This window comes from Rhincodon typus, chromosome 11 (assembly GCF_021869965.1).
Source record: "Rhincodon typus isolate 14 chromosome 11, sRhiTyp1.1, whole genome shotgun sequence".
Lineage (NCBI taxonomy): Eukaryota > Metazoa > Chordata > Chondrichthyes > Orectolobiformes > Rhincodontidae > Rhincodon > Rhincodon typus.
In genome coordinates, this window is record NC_063342.1 from 54,310,765 (window position 1) to 54,325,489 (window position 14,725).

The 14,725-nt window shown below is 42.2% G+C and overlaps 1 protein-coding gene across 2 annotated transcripts in view; it reads right to left on the reverse strand.

Annotated features, from left to right (window-relative positions):
* Positions 1-14,725, reverse strand: part of dmd (dystrophin) — a 1,291,331-nt gene that overhangs the window by 838,137 nt on the left and 438,469 nt on the right. For both annotated transcript variants that reach the window (XM_048602828.1, XM_048602824.1), the window contains exon 34: positions 10,107-10,277. In XM_048602828.1, the coding sequence (XP_048458785.1) occupies positions 10,107-10,277 (171 nt within the window). The remainder of the gene's footprint in view (positions 1-10,106; positions 10,278-14,725) is intronic.

A 14,725-nucleotide genomic window follows, 5' to 3' on the forward strand; every position in this document is an offset into this window, starting at 1 on the left:
GCATACGATCAATGAGGAGGCAACCAGACACGAATATCAGTTAAGCAAGGAATGTGGATTTCTGTTCTAAAACTATTGGACTAGAATAGATTTCAAATAAATCCGAGAATAGGTCTCACCATCAGGTTTGTCTTAATATATGGTGGTTTTAAAAAAAATGGAAACCACTTTGAAGTCTCTAAGCTGCTAAATCAAGAATAAATATCTTATAATTGCCTAACTTCAAAACTGGAGTCTTTGAGGGCAAGTAATCACCATCACAGTTATATTTTTGTTTATCAACACAAGATCACAGCACTTATTTAGATAGCTATGATCAGAATGTTAAGCCATTACGTCAGAAAACGCTGCAGAGTTCACACCTGCTCAACAAAACAACAGATGTTCTTCGAACTTTCAGACTTAATTACTCCTGACGTCCATCAACCCAAAGCCTGTTGCTGTTTAGATCTGGTGAGCAACACTGTGGTGTCATGGGACCAGCCTATCATTCCTTCCATTCAGCAGATGTTCTACTTTGCTTTAACCAATCGCTGTATCAGCTGCTAAGCCATCATACCTGCTGCTGTACCTTTTGCTGCACAGCAAGAAAACTCTTCTGGTTTCTCAGTTCATCAGGATCCATCAGGAATGTATACGGGGAAACAGATACATACTCTAGCACTGGTTGCTGAAAAGCAAGCATGTGAGGAAAAGGAAGTACAACTAAGAATTGTTGTAAGAAAAGTCAGGTATGTACATGTAGAGGGTATGATTAATTACATGTTTCTATACATCTTTAAAAAAATATTCAGCACACACCAATTCTTTAACAAAACACAATTCTTTGTTGGATTCCTATAATTACACATCAGCAAATTAAAATAAAAACACTTCCACAAATTTGATTAAAAAACCTTGGAATTTAGAGGAAACTACATGTTGTCATTTGTGGTATGAACATGATGTACTACAAATGTTGAAGAACTGAAATAATCAGCAATTTTATCTGCATGCGTGGTGAAAGAAAGACAGCAAACACTTGACGCTGATGACATACGCATGAAACATTAAAAGCATACCTCCCTCCATGGATGTTACCAAACCTGGGTATTTCTGACACTTTCTACTTTTATAGATAACTGCGATATTGAATCTTGTTTTCAAATTCAAACAACCATGACTTAAAAACTACCTTGCATTTTATTTAAAATGAGTATTTACCTGTTTATAACGCACCTTAAATCTCTTTACAACTGGACCACAAAGATGACTGTCTTCAGAATAACTTCCATTGGTTTACAAATAACCTTCATAGTTTCTTTTTAAATGTTATTCTCAGGTCATTCACAGGGTAATGTCTGGTGGAAATCTGGTACAGCCTTTGGGTGTTAAATTGGATTGCTCATGACAACATATGAGGTTCACAACACATGACTTGCTTGTTGATTGTAATGCAGTAGCACACCATTTGTTGCAACCTGCTGATTATTATACACACTCAATTCAAACTACTACAGCATCTTGTTCGCTTGCCCACTTGTCCTTAACGTGCTGCAATGCTCCAGCAAATCACAGTGAAAACTGGAGGAGCAACATCTCAGCTTCAAAGTAGGCACTTTATAACCTTCTAGGCTCAATATTGAATTCAACACCTTCAAATTGTGAACCCATTGCTTTCCTCGTTACATTCTCTGTTAGCGCGTCCTCTCTCCCTTTCCCCCACCGCAGTGGGACTGTCTGTTCTTTCCAGTGTGGAAGTTAGACACACCATTGTTCTGCCATTCTCTCATTCCGATCACTTAATCTGAACTATTAACATCCTTTCTGCCCCGGTACTCCAAAACCACCCCCCAACCCCGACTATTGCATAAATGCTGCCCTGTCCACGTTTCACTTTAGCTCTGATGAAGAGTCATCTAGACTCTCTCTTCATGGATGCTGCCTGACCCACTGTGATCTCCAGTAATTTGTTTTCAGTACAGATTCCAGCATCCGCAGTACTTTGCTCCTAAACTGCTCATCGGTTGCACAAATCAATAGAAGATCTAAAATTATAATTTTTCAGCAGATCTGAAAGCTCTTAAAGGGGTGGGCCGTTGGGATTGAAACAATCTCACAGAAAGGAAATGTGAAGTGAGAAATCAGGAAGAACGGTATAACACTGATAAGAACGAGTCTAAATTTGTCAGACACTGCACAGGATGTGCTGATGGAGGAAATCGAAGGTAGGACAGCAGTTAACTATCGAAGCTCAGTAGACCTTTCAGATAGACACTCTAAAGATAATGACAACAGTGAGCCAAAGAAGTCAATGCCAGAAATCAAGCCTGTAATGACCTGGATATAGTGTCACAACAAATTCAATTACCTCATACAAAGATCAATGAATACCTCTTCAAATGCTAGCTACCACCAACTAACCACAACAACACCATCCACCTGGCAATGACCTTTACTCTGTCAGGAACAAGACTGAACATTCATGGCTTTGCCTCCTCTTCACACACTCAGCACTGCTGTAAGCCTCACATCACATCACCTGACTGTCAGCTTGTGTACATCAACTGTTCAACATGACAGCGAGATCACTCAAATAGACTGTGAAGCACTCAATGACATACTCCTGTCTGTCTTGAAGGACATGGTGATGCGTAATGCAGGTGACAGAAGCCAATCAGAAGAAGATCAAAAGCATATACACATCCTAAATCACATGGTAGACAATGCTTGCTATCACTGGATGTCAAGTAATGGTGAATGATGGGGCTGAATAAACAGAAAATAACTGAGTCCTTGCATCCAATCCTCTATGTTCCACAGTTTCATCTGATTTATAAGCATAAGCATTCTGTAGACAGCACAACATATGCCAGCTCGTTATAGAGTGAAAAGCTTCATGCACTGGGAAGTCAGTCTGAAAGTGCAAACAGCAGGGAGGAGTCCAACACCAACTTAGTATAGGGTTTTGTGCAGACCATGCTGCCTGTTTTTAAATGGAGTGGAGGACAACTCCATCAGCACATTTGCAAAACTTTGAATGAGGTACCATCTAATGGTTGATGTCAAATTTCCATTGTGGCATACAAGTATCCACGACAAGTTTTGCGATGAAACTTCGGAATAAATTGATGCAATTTGTTGCCATATTGGATGCGAATACTAGCTTTCAAAGGGAGTTTAAGAATATCATATTAGTCTGGCAATCTGTTTTTCGACAGATTAATGGGATTGCTGAGGTGCAGCCTGGGGAGTAAAATTATGCTGTCCATTTTCAAGCTGACATTTGTTCCATTACCCGGTTCATGACTTGTTGCTTGGGCTCAATTCTGCAAAGTACAGAGACAACTTTTCTCTTCATTTCTGGTAACTTACAGACTTTAATGGTTTCCCTTTACCCAAGAATGACTACTGTCTGACTCTGATAGATTTTGCTAATACCTTCACCGTCCCCATTGTGAATAATACTAACTATCTTTGTAAGTACATCTCTCATTAGTACAGATGTTTCCATCGTGTTCTGTGCATGACTAATGTGAATGTTAGATCATGCCATCATTTCCATCGCATTATGATATCTGTTCATAGTATACTACACCACTTCTGCCACTCTGCCAGTGACCTTGCTGTTGCTAGTCAGCCAGCCTAAAGAGAGCAACCATTCAAATTAATGTGGTGTGGATGTGGACTGCACCTTCTTGTCCTACTACTGCTTCATGTTTTCTTCAAAGACAATCTGGAGTTCTCCTCCCAACTCCAACAAAAGTCAGCACTGCATAGTTTCACTAAGCCAGACACAGGCACGCAGAAAGCGGGCACTAAGGGCAATAAGCTCACATTTCTTTGCACACATCACAATTCTATTTGTAAACATTTGTAATGCTTATTTTATGACCATTCTGTTTTGCACCATGGACAAGATGAAAAAGTGTCAGTCAGTGACAGGGGAAATGGAAAGAGTGAAACTGACTGGAGCATGGGGGAATGAGATTGTGGTTACTAGTTTCACATGAAAACTCTCTCTTCATGTCCAGCTCAGGCAGCATAGAACTCAGTCCTACAGAATTCCACACAAGGTCTGAAGGGATTCAAGCCAAAGACAGGTGTATGAAATTAGGTCACAGATCAGCTACAATCTCATTGAATGGCAGAACAGACTTGACCATAAGATATAGGAGCAGAAATTAGGCCATTCGGCCCAGTAAGTCTGCTCCGTCATTCGATCATGACTGATTATATTTTCCAATCCTTTTCTCCTGCCTTTTCCAATAGCTCTTGATCCCCTTACTAATTAAGAACCGATCACTGTCTCAAATACACACAATGTCTTGGCAATTAGTAGCACAGATTCACCACCCTCTGGCTGAAGAAATTCCTCCAAATTTTAAAGGATCACTCCTTCACTCTGAGGCTGTGCACTCAGGTCATAGTCTCTTCCACTAGTGGAAACATTTTCTCCATGTCTATTTTATCCAGGCCTCTCAGTATTCTGCAAGTTTCAATCAGATCCCCTCTCATCCTTCTAAACTCCATCGAGTACAGACAGAGTCCTCAAACGCTCCTCATATGGCAAGACCTTCATCCTCAGGATCATTCTAATGGACTTCCTTTGAACCCCTCCAAAGCCAGCACATCCTTCACAATATTCTGATCACAGCCTTAAAAACCTGAGCAGTACATCTCTGCTCTTGTATTCTAGCCTTCTTGAAATGATTGTTAAATTGTATTTGCCTTCCTAACTGCCAGCTGAACCTGCATGCAACCTTGGGAGTCCTAGTTCAGCATTCTCACAAGTCCCTTTGCGATTCAGATTTCTGAAGCCTTTCCCTATTTAGAAAATAGTTTATGCCTCTATCCTTCCTACCAAAGTGCATAACCTCACTCTTTCCCACATTGTACTCCATCTTCCACTTCTTTGCCCACTCTCCCAGCCTGTCCAAATCCTACTGCAGCCTCCCCCGACTTCCTCAACACTACTTGTCCCTCCACCTATCTTTGTTTTATCTGCAAACTTAGCAATAATGCCCTCAGATCCTTCATTCAGACTATTAATATACAAGGTCAATAGTTGTAGTCCCAATACAGACTCCTGCAGAACTCCACTCATCACCAACTGCAATCTTGAAAAAGAGGCCTTTATCCCTACTTTCTACCTTCTGCCAGTCAGCCAATCCTCTATCTATGCCAGTACCTTGCCCTGAACACCATGGGCTCTTATCTCATTTAGCAGCCGCCTTTGCGGTATCTTGGTAAAAGCGTTCTGGAAATCCAAATAGACATCCACCAGCTCTCCTCTGTCTTCCTTGCTCATTACCTCCTCTAAGAATTCTAACAGATTTGTCAGGCATGACCTCTCCTTGACAAAGCCATGCTGACCCAGCCTTATTTTCCCACAAACTTCCAAGTAGTCCACAATCTCATCCTTAATAATGGACTCTAAAATCTCACCAATGAGCAAGGTGAGGCAAACTGATTTATAGTTTCCTGTGTTCTGCCTTCCTCTCTTCTTAAACAGGGGTGTTACATTCGCCATTTTCCACTCCTCTGGGACCCTTCCTGAATGCAGTGATTCCTGAAAGAACATCAATGTCTCCACAAGCTCTTCAGCTACCTCCTTAAGAACACTGGGATGTAGTCCATCTGGTCTGGGTGATTGATCCACCTTCAGACCTTTCAGATTCCCCAGTACTTTCTCCTTAGCAATGGCTCTCTTGAAGTTCTGGTATGCTGCTGGTGTCTTTCACTGTGAAAATGGATGCCAAGTACTTATTTCTGAAGGAGGGTCTAGGCACGAAACGTCAGCTTTCCTGCTCCTCTGATGCTGCTTGGCCTGCTGTGTTCATCCAGCTCTACCACCTTGTTATCTCAGATTCTCCAGCATCTGCAGTTCCTACTATCTCTGAACTTATTCAGCACTGTTGGCTTTAGTATTTTCACTGACAATCACTCTCGCTGTCTTGTGGTATTTGGTACCTCTATGATATGTGATACTGGGGGGGTTGGTTATTTGAGACAGTTTGCTGCCACCAATCCTCCTTTGTCTCAGTCAGGCATTATTATGCAAGGGAACTGGTACAGATAAATCTGCTCCCTGTGAAAGCTGGAACAACACTCCTGGTCTCTACCCACAGACACCACATACTATCTGACTGTCTCCTGGGATGGCAGGACTAAGGCTTGTAGAGAAACTAGATTATTTAGAACCTTCTCACTAGGGTTGAGAAGAATGAGAGGGCATCTCATAGAAACCTTAAAATCCTAACAGGAGGCGGTAAATGCAGAAAGGTTGATCCCAATTACCATAAACAAGGGTTACAGTCTAAAGATATGGAGCAGGCCAGTTAAGATCTATATGTGGAGAAATTTCTTCACCTAGAGAGTGGTGAGCCTGTGGAATTCTCTGTCACAGACAGCGGTTGAGGCCAAAACAAGAAGGAGATAGAAATAGCACGTAGGGCTAAAGGGATCAAAAGGGAATGGGGAGAAAGCAGGAATAGGCACAGAGTGGGATGGTCAGACATGATCATATTGAATGGGGTGCAGCAAGTTGGAAGATCCAAATGACTACTTCTGCTCCTATATTCTATATTTCTATGAACAGAACGGTGGAGCCAATGTAACATTAATTCCTTCAGAACCGTTACCTGATACACCTGTCCCAAGCATTTCTACCCCCATTGTTAACCCAATATATATGTCCAGTGCCCTGTGTCCTGCTCAACTCTGTCTTCTCAAATAAAGATGGTCTGGATGTTTCTCATTTTCTCAGAATATGCTCACTTCAGACTTAGAAGAATGGTAGTTGTTCTGCTTACGAACTGTTGACATCAGTTTGAATAAGTAGGTAAGGTCATTTCTCTGCAGGAAGATCCATTAGCTCATGGACATCATTGGCAAAGGGTGTCATTTGTTGCAGACCTTGTTGGTCCTTAGCTTATCTGGAAGACTGTTGACCTCCTGCGATCTCCTTGGCAGGAGAATGCTTCCCTAATGATTAGACCAGGCAGTATGCTCTTCTTGACTCTATGTATTGTTGGGCATTGGTTTAGTTCACATGGGGTCATATGCAGCTCATCTGTTGATCAGGCTGGATGTCTTCACTTATTATACCCATGCCTCAGGGAGTCATCCCTGTAGGCTGTACCTTCTATCTCTTCAGCCATAGTAACCATGGTAACTGATCTAATTGAATAGTGACCATGTCACTGGTATCAAGCTTAAACTTAACAGTCTGTCCATTGACAAAACAAGTTGTGTGAATTCTGGATTGTTGACATCATCAACTTTGTTTCTGTAAATGCATCAGTTATCTTTTCTAAAGGAGACTGCTTTACCGTATTAAGGTCTTTGCATGTGCTTTGGCATTTCATTTTGGTGTAGTAGGCAGAAGCAGACTAACTGCCCATTATAGGTATTGCCTGGTTTTATTTTCCATTGAACTCAAGGGTACAGGTCGTTCATCTACTCCTGCTCTGTTACACAGAAATAGGTGGGAAGACAATTGGGGAGGACACAAAGAATCTACAGAGAGAGATACAGATAAGTTGAGTAAGTGTGCAAATGAGTGGGCAAATGAAAGATAATGTGTTGTTATGCACTTTGACAGGAAAAACAGAAGAGCCGAATACTATCTCAACTTTAAAAGAGTGCACAAATATACAACACAGAGAGATTTGGGAATCCTAGTCCAGAAGTCACACAAAAAAAAAATTCAGCAGGAAATAGGAAAAACAACTGTACCATTGGCCTTTCCCCACCCACCCTCAAAGTGACTGGAATATATAAATAGGGAAGTCTTGCTCACTATATAAGGCACTAATGAGACCATTAGTGAAATAATGTGAACAGATTTGGTTCCCTTATCAAGGAAACACATACTGGCAGTGCTAGCAGTCGAGAGAAGGTTCACTGGGTTGATTCCGGGTATAGAAAGATTATCTTATGAGGACAGGCTGACTAGATTGGTCTTGTACTCTGTTTGAAAGAATGAGAGGAGACCTTATTGGAACAATAAGATTATTAGGGCCAGGCAGGATAGACTTGGAGAGGTGTTGCCCCTTGGGGGTATAGCTGAGAACTAGAAGGCATAATATTCTCAGAGTAAGCGATCACCAATTAACACAGAGATGAGAAAGAAATGGACTCCCCTATTAGAGAAAAATCTGTTAAGTTGTTTACCAGAGATGTTTGCCAAGGCTGGGTCATTAAGTATACTCAGGGCAAAGATAGACAGATTTTTAATCAGTAAGGGATTCAAGAGTTATGGGGAAAAGCCAAGAAAGTGGAGTTGAGAATGAGCAGATTCAGCCACGATCGTCTTGGATGGTGGAGAAAATTCGATGACCAAATGGCCTACTTCTGCTCCTACATCATTGGTATTGTTCAGTTGTTGAACGCCTGATAATTTGAATTTGAATTATCCACTGAAATTATAAAAGTCAATGTGATATTGAGAGAGTACTGTCTTTTTGGATGTATCATGCTTCAGTAAAAGACCAGACTAAAGTCTAAAGTCTTACGGTGGCACGGTGGCTCAGTGGTTAGTACTGTTGCCTCACAGCATCAGGGGCCTGGGTTCAATTCCACCCTCAGGTGACTGTCTGTGTGGAGTATGCACATTCTCCTCGTGTCTGCATGGGTTTCCTCCGGATGCTCCAGTTTCGTTCCACAGCCCATAGATGAGCAGGTTAGGTGGATTGGCCATGCTAAATTGCTGTAGTGTCAGGGATGTGCAGACTAGGTGGATTATCCAGGAAAAACTCAGGATTAGAGGGATAGGGCAGGGGTGTGGGTCTAGCTGGGATGCTCTTCGGAGGGTTGGTGTGGACTGAATGGGCCAAATGCCCTACTTCCACACGGTAGGTAGTCTATGATTCTAATCTGGTCAGCTGTAAAAATAATATGCAGCTATTTAAAGAACAACAAATTTATTTTAAATGGTTTGTGTAACCTCAATTCATCAGTGAAGACTATTAAAAACAGATTTTCATCTCAGCGATGTCTTTGGATTCCTACAACATACAGAATTGATGGTAATGTTTTTTTTCATGCAACAGTAGATATTACACCTCGAAGTAATTCATTGTACCAGAAGTGATCAGGTACTTTCTAAATCATGAATCTTTCAGTTTCCCCTCCCTGTATTTCATCTTCACTTCGATCCTTTTGAACCTTAGTTTTATCCTGCAATGAGGGACTTAGGTTGTCAAGTTGATTACTCAGTTCAAAATTGTCAATAAATAAGTGACCATTGTGACAGACATAATCATTGATAATCATTTTTTAAGACAGATATTCTGTTAATAAATAAAGACTATAAACATTTGAATCACAAGATCAACTCTTAGCAAATTCAAACTCTGACTGCATGGTAAAAATGCTTTATTTTGCATTGAGATTATTGTATACATCAAATGAAAAACTGGTTCGTATCAGAAAATGACAACTTAGGAACAATACTAACTATAAAATTGTAATATTTATAAATACTGCAACGATCATGTGAAATAAATGAAAATGTACCAGAGAACAGAAGTTGCATTTCTGCACACAGCCAGAAAGAGGCTGAATGTTCACCCAAAATGATGATCAGAATCAAGTGAGGATGTTTCCAGCCCATATAATAGGAATGTTTATGTCTCATATGGAAATCTTCAAACACCATGCCAAGTTTATGTCCATTCCAGTGAAATAAATATAAGATTTATTTTAATAGTAACTCTTCCACAACATGCACAGGTTAATGAAATGGTCAGAATATTGACCATTATCATCATGCGCGGATTAATGGAAAATATTTCAGCAGTAGTGCAATGAAAATGGGTCTATGATAAGGTTTAATGAAGTGCAGACTGATCTAAAATTGGTATTTGGATTTATGATTATTTTTGGAATATTAGACAATCTACGTAACAACATGTAATGATGAAAGCTCTCAAACAATTCAGAAAAATGATTATCTGAATACTTCAGTCATTGTTTGAAAGGAACCTCCCTTTATGTAAAGGCAGTTTAAAATAAATGTTAATTTGTTTTTGAAAGTCAAGTTAAAAGTTTGCATTCAAAGCATCAATTCCAGATCTGATATGAAAATGCACTTGATTTGCTCAATGGACCGATCTACCCACCTTGCCAGTTTTGATTCGGTGCGAGATGGCATCAAACCTCTGATTAAGCTCTGATAGTTTGGGCTCCACTATCTCCCTGCAGTGATCTCCACGGTTTGTCATCAGCTCCAGGGCCTGGTCACGCACCGCATCCACCTTCAGTCTCATGTCATTGAGTTCCGACTTCAGACGCTACAGCCAATGAGCAAAACATACATAGCTTAAAGTCAGAGCTAGAAATACATACACAGACAGAAAGATGCATTTAAAGGACACAGCATTACAGAGGATGGAAAGGTAGGCAAAGAACTGCATAAAATTGATAAATAAGAGATAGATTATTCACATTAACAGATTATCCCCACGTAGAATAAAGTAAGAAGGATCCTCTAAGATTCAGATTACAATTTGAGTCTGATCTTGTTTTTGCAAAATGTCAAAAGAGTTGTGTTACAGTCAGTTCCACAAAGCTCTTCACAGCGCCAGGGACCTGGGGTCGATTCCACGCTCGGATGACTGTCTGTGTGGAGTTTGCACATTCCCTCCGTGTTTGCGTGGGTTTCCTCCAGGTGCACCGGTTTCCTCTCACAGTCCAAAGATGTGCAGGATAGGTGGATTGGCCATGCTAAATTGTCCACAGTGTTCAGGGGTGTGTAGATTAAGTGGGTGATAGAAGGATGGGTCTGGGTGGGATGCTCCAAGGGTCGGTGTGGACTTGTTGGGCTGAAGGGCCTGTTTCCACACTGTAGAGATTCTACAAAAAATAGTCTGTTTTTCAGAGCAGAATGGAAAGTAACTGAGGCACATTGTTAAACAGTAAGGAGGAGGAGAGTGGAAGTGTGACATCAGAGAAAAATTAATCAGTAAACAGATGTGAATTTAGTCAGCTTTACATAGTTCGGTGTTGTAAGTAGCATAGGTTACAATCAAAAGTTTGTTCAAATTAAGGGCAGAATCTTTTCCTCCCTGGCACGGCGAAATTGATGACAAGATTACTTCATTCCGCAAAAGTAATGAAATCAAAATCGAGAAAGCCTCCGGATTTAGTCCTCAAGCCTTTTATAAGGAGTTCAGAATCTTGCCCATTATGGGGAATGAACTAATTTCCTTAAATTTGCATCTCTTATAGCCCAGACCAGTGTGCTGACATCACAGATAGTAGGAACTGCAGATGCTGGAGAATCTGAGATAACAAGGTGGAGAGCTGAATGGACACAGCAGGCCAAGCAGCATCATAGGAGCAGGAAAGTTTCAAAATCTCCCCTCCCCCTACCGCATCCCAAAACCAGTCCAGCTCGTCCCTGCCTCCCTAACCTGTTCTTCCTCCCACCTATCCCCTCCTCCCACCTCAAGCTGCACCTCCATCTCCTACCGACTAACCTCATCCCGCCCCCTTGACCTGTCCGTCCTCCCTGGACTGAGCTATCCCCTCCCTAACTCCCCACCTACACTCACCTTTACTGGCCCCATCCCCTCCCTCTTTTCTGATGAAGGGTCTAGGCCCGAAACGTCAGCCTCTCTGCTCCTATGATGCTGCTTGGCCTGCTGTTTTCATCCAGCCCTGCACCTTGTTGTCTCGGATTCACCAACATCTGCAGTTCCTACTATCTCTGATTCAATTTTAACCTCATCACATGTTATGCTTACTCTTGAATCAAGGCTGTCACAACTTCAATCATCTACATTGGAGCCGAGGGATAGCTTTGACATCCAAGCTTCTTCCAGGTTTACACTCGGGGACGTCAAGACATCTCATGCACCCTTACAAAATGTTTTGCACTGACGTGAAGCAAAGTATCTTATGATCTTAGGTCGCTTTATCATGCACAAAGCCCACAGCACTTGCATAGTGTCACCCAGGCTCTGAGAGTTACCTTGCTCTTTAGTGCACAAGGCTTTAGCACTGAGGTAGAAGCGGGTAACCTCTGTGTATTAGCTTGCCTTAGAGTGCAGAAAGAGAGGCAGGCAACTTGTATCAGTGGAATGCACTGAGGATGAAATGTCACAGAAGGGATAGATACTTTGCTGAACAATACAGTGTGATGTCAGTATCAGAGCAAGTGTCCCAGCAAGGGATGCTGCATGTAATTGAAGAAAACAGTGATGTATGAAAGTTAAAGGGAACAGATGCTCAGTGGGGAGTGGTGGACTACAGTCAGACAGGGTGTAGACAGTCAGACAGTCATTCAAGCATCTGGTTTGATTACAGTCCAAGGGATGGCCATGCTCAGTTAGGTCAGAAATCACACGACACCAGGTTATAGGCCAACAGGTTTATTTGAAAACACAAGCTTTCGAAGTCTCACTCCTTCTTCAGGTGTTAGTGAGAGAGGGAGTATCAGACACAGAATTTATAAGTAAAAGATCAAAGCTCTCACCATTGATGAGAATGTACTGAACAAACCTAAGATGCTGTTAAACCTTTAAATCAATTAGAAGATTGTAATTAATTGATAGGTATATATAAATCTTCAAATTATTTCTCACAGCACAGTGACTTGAAAGGAAAGGTTTTATCAGTGTCAAAAAGAGGTGACATGTTAGGTCAGATAGTGCATGTTAGGTGTGAGGCTTCATTTAGAATCTGTTTGTATTTTAGTTTGGAGGCAGACTGGTTTTATTTCTAAAGCAGGAATTTATAAAACGCCACATTGATTATCTACAAATTGTGTACTTTTTGCACAAAATAGAATGTATCTGCAAATACAAATTTGCCCCATAGAGTCACATGTGTGGGAGAGTGAGTGAGCATGCACACGTGTGGGACAATGAGTGAGAATGTGTGTGCGCGTGTGTGTGTGTTTGAGAGACTGTGTATGGAGAGGATCTGTGTGAGCGTGCTTGTTTGAGAGTGTATCGTGTGGTGGGGTCACCTGTAGTGTGACATGAACCCAAGATCCTGGTTGAGGCTGTCCTCACGGGTATGGAACTTGGCTATCAGTCTCTGAAGATTTTTTCTGAAGGGTCCCGACCCGAAACGTCAGCTTTCCTGCTCCTCTGATGAAGCCTGGCCTGCTGAGTTCCTCCAGCTCCACACTGTGTTTTATCAGTCTCTGCTCGGTGATTCTGCATTACGGTGTATCCTGAAATCCACCTTGGAGGATGTTTACCTGAAGATCCGAGGCCAAATGTCCTTGACTGCCTGGCGATTGTTGTGCAGTGTCCATTCATCTGTTGTGGTAGTGTCTGCACCAATATATCATGTCTCAGGGCATCCTTTTCTGCAGCATATGAGACAGACAACATTGGCAAAGTCACAGGAGTATCTGCCGTACACGTGTTGGGTGGTGTTCCCACGTGTGATGGTACTGTCCATGTCGCTGATCTGACATGTCTTGCAGAGGTTGCCATGACAGGGTTGTGTGGTGTTGTGGTCGATGTTGTCCTGAAGCCTGGGTAGTCTGCTGCAAACAATGGTCTGTTTAAGATTTGGTGGTTGTTTGAAGGTGAGAAGTGGAGGCGTGGGGAGGACCTTAGCGAGGTGCTCATCGTCATCGATAATGTGTTGAAGGCTGCGAAGAATATGGCATAGTTTCTCTGCTCCCAGGAAGTACAGAGCAACGAAAAGTACATGGTTGGACATATCCCGTGTCTGTCTTCTGAGGATGGTTTTTCACTACGGCATGTCAAAACTGGCGATCAATGAGTTGAGCATCATATCCTGTTCCTATGAGGGCGTCCTTCAACACATCCAGGTGTCTGTCTCATTCTTCCTCATGCAAACAGATTCTGTGTATATGTAGGACTTGTTTGTAGGGGATGGCTGTTTTACCATGTTTATGGTGGAAGCTAGAGAAATGCAGCAGCATGAGGTTCTCGGTGGACTTGCAGTAGAGTGAGGTACAGAGATGTCCGTCCTTACTGGAAATGTGTGTGTCCAAGAATGAGATTGATTCTAGAGAGTAGTCCATGGTAAGTCTGATGGTGGGATGAAACTTGTTGATATTGCTATGTAGTTGTTTTAGTGATTCCTTGTCTGGAGTCCAAAGGAAGAAAATGTCATCAATATAACTGGTGTATAGCATTGCTCGGAGTTCCTGTGCAGCAAAGAAGTCTTGTTTGAACCAGTGCAAATCTGGTCCCCATGGCTGTTTCGTGCATCTGGATGAAGAACTGATTATCGAAGGTGAAGATGTTGTGTTCGAGGATGAAGTGGATGAGTTGTAGGATGGCGTCTGGAAATTGGCAGTTGTTGCTATTGAGTACTGAGGCTATTGCAGCAATGCGGTCGTTGTGGGGGATGCTGGTGTAGACCGCCAAAATGTCCATTGTGACGAGGACTGTTCCTGGTTCAACTGGTCCGTCGGTGCTAAGTTTCTGTAAGAAATCTGTGATGTCACAACAGAAGCTTGGGGTTCCCTGTAAATCTGGCGTTCACGCATTCTCTGATGGCCTGAACACACCTGTTAGGATTCGGGCAACGGCCTTCTGGAGGAGTCCAATTTGACTCTTCCTTTGCCCGCTACCCCATGAATCTCTCTGTCGACTGATCGTCTTCGTTCGTTGTCTCATTGGGCACACTGTTAACACCTTGGAAGAATTCCTGGAGTCTCATTCGTCGGATGAATTCCTCTGTGTCTGCCGCAAGACCAATGGGGTCCATTTTGATGATGGGGCAGAAATTGACTCCACGGCTGAGA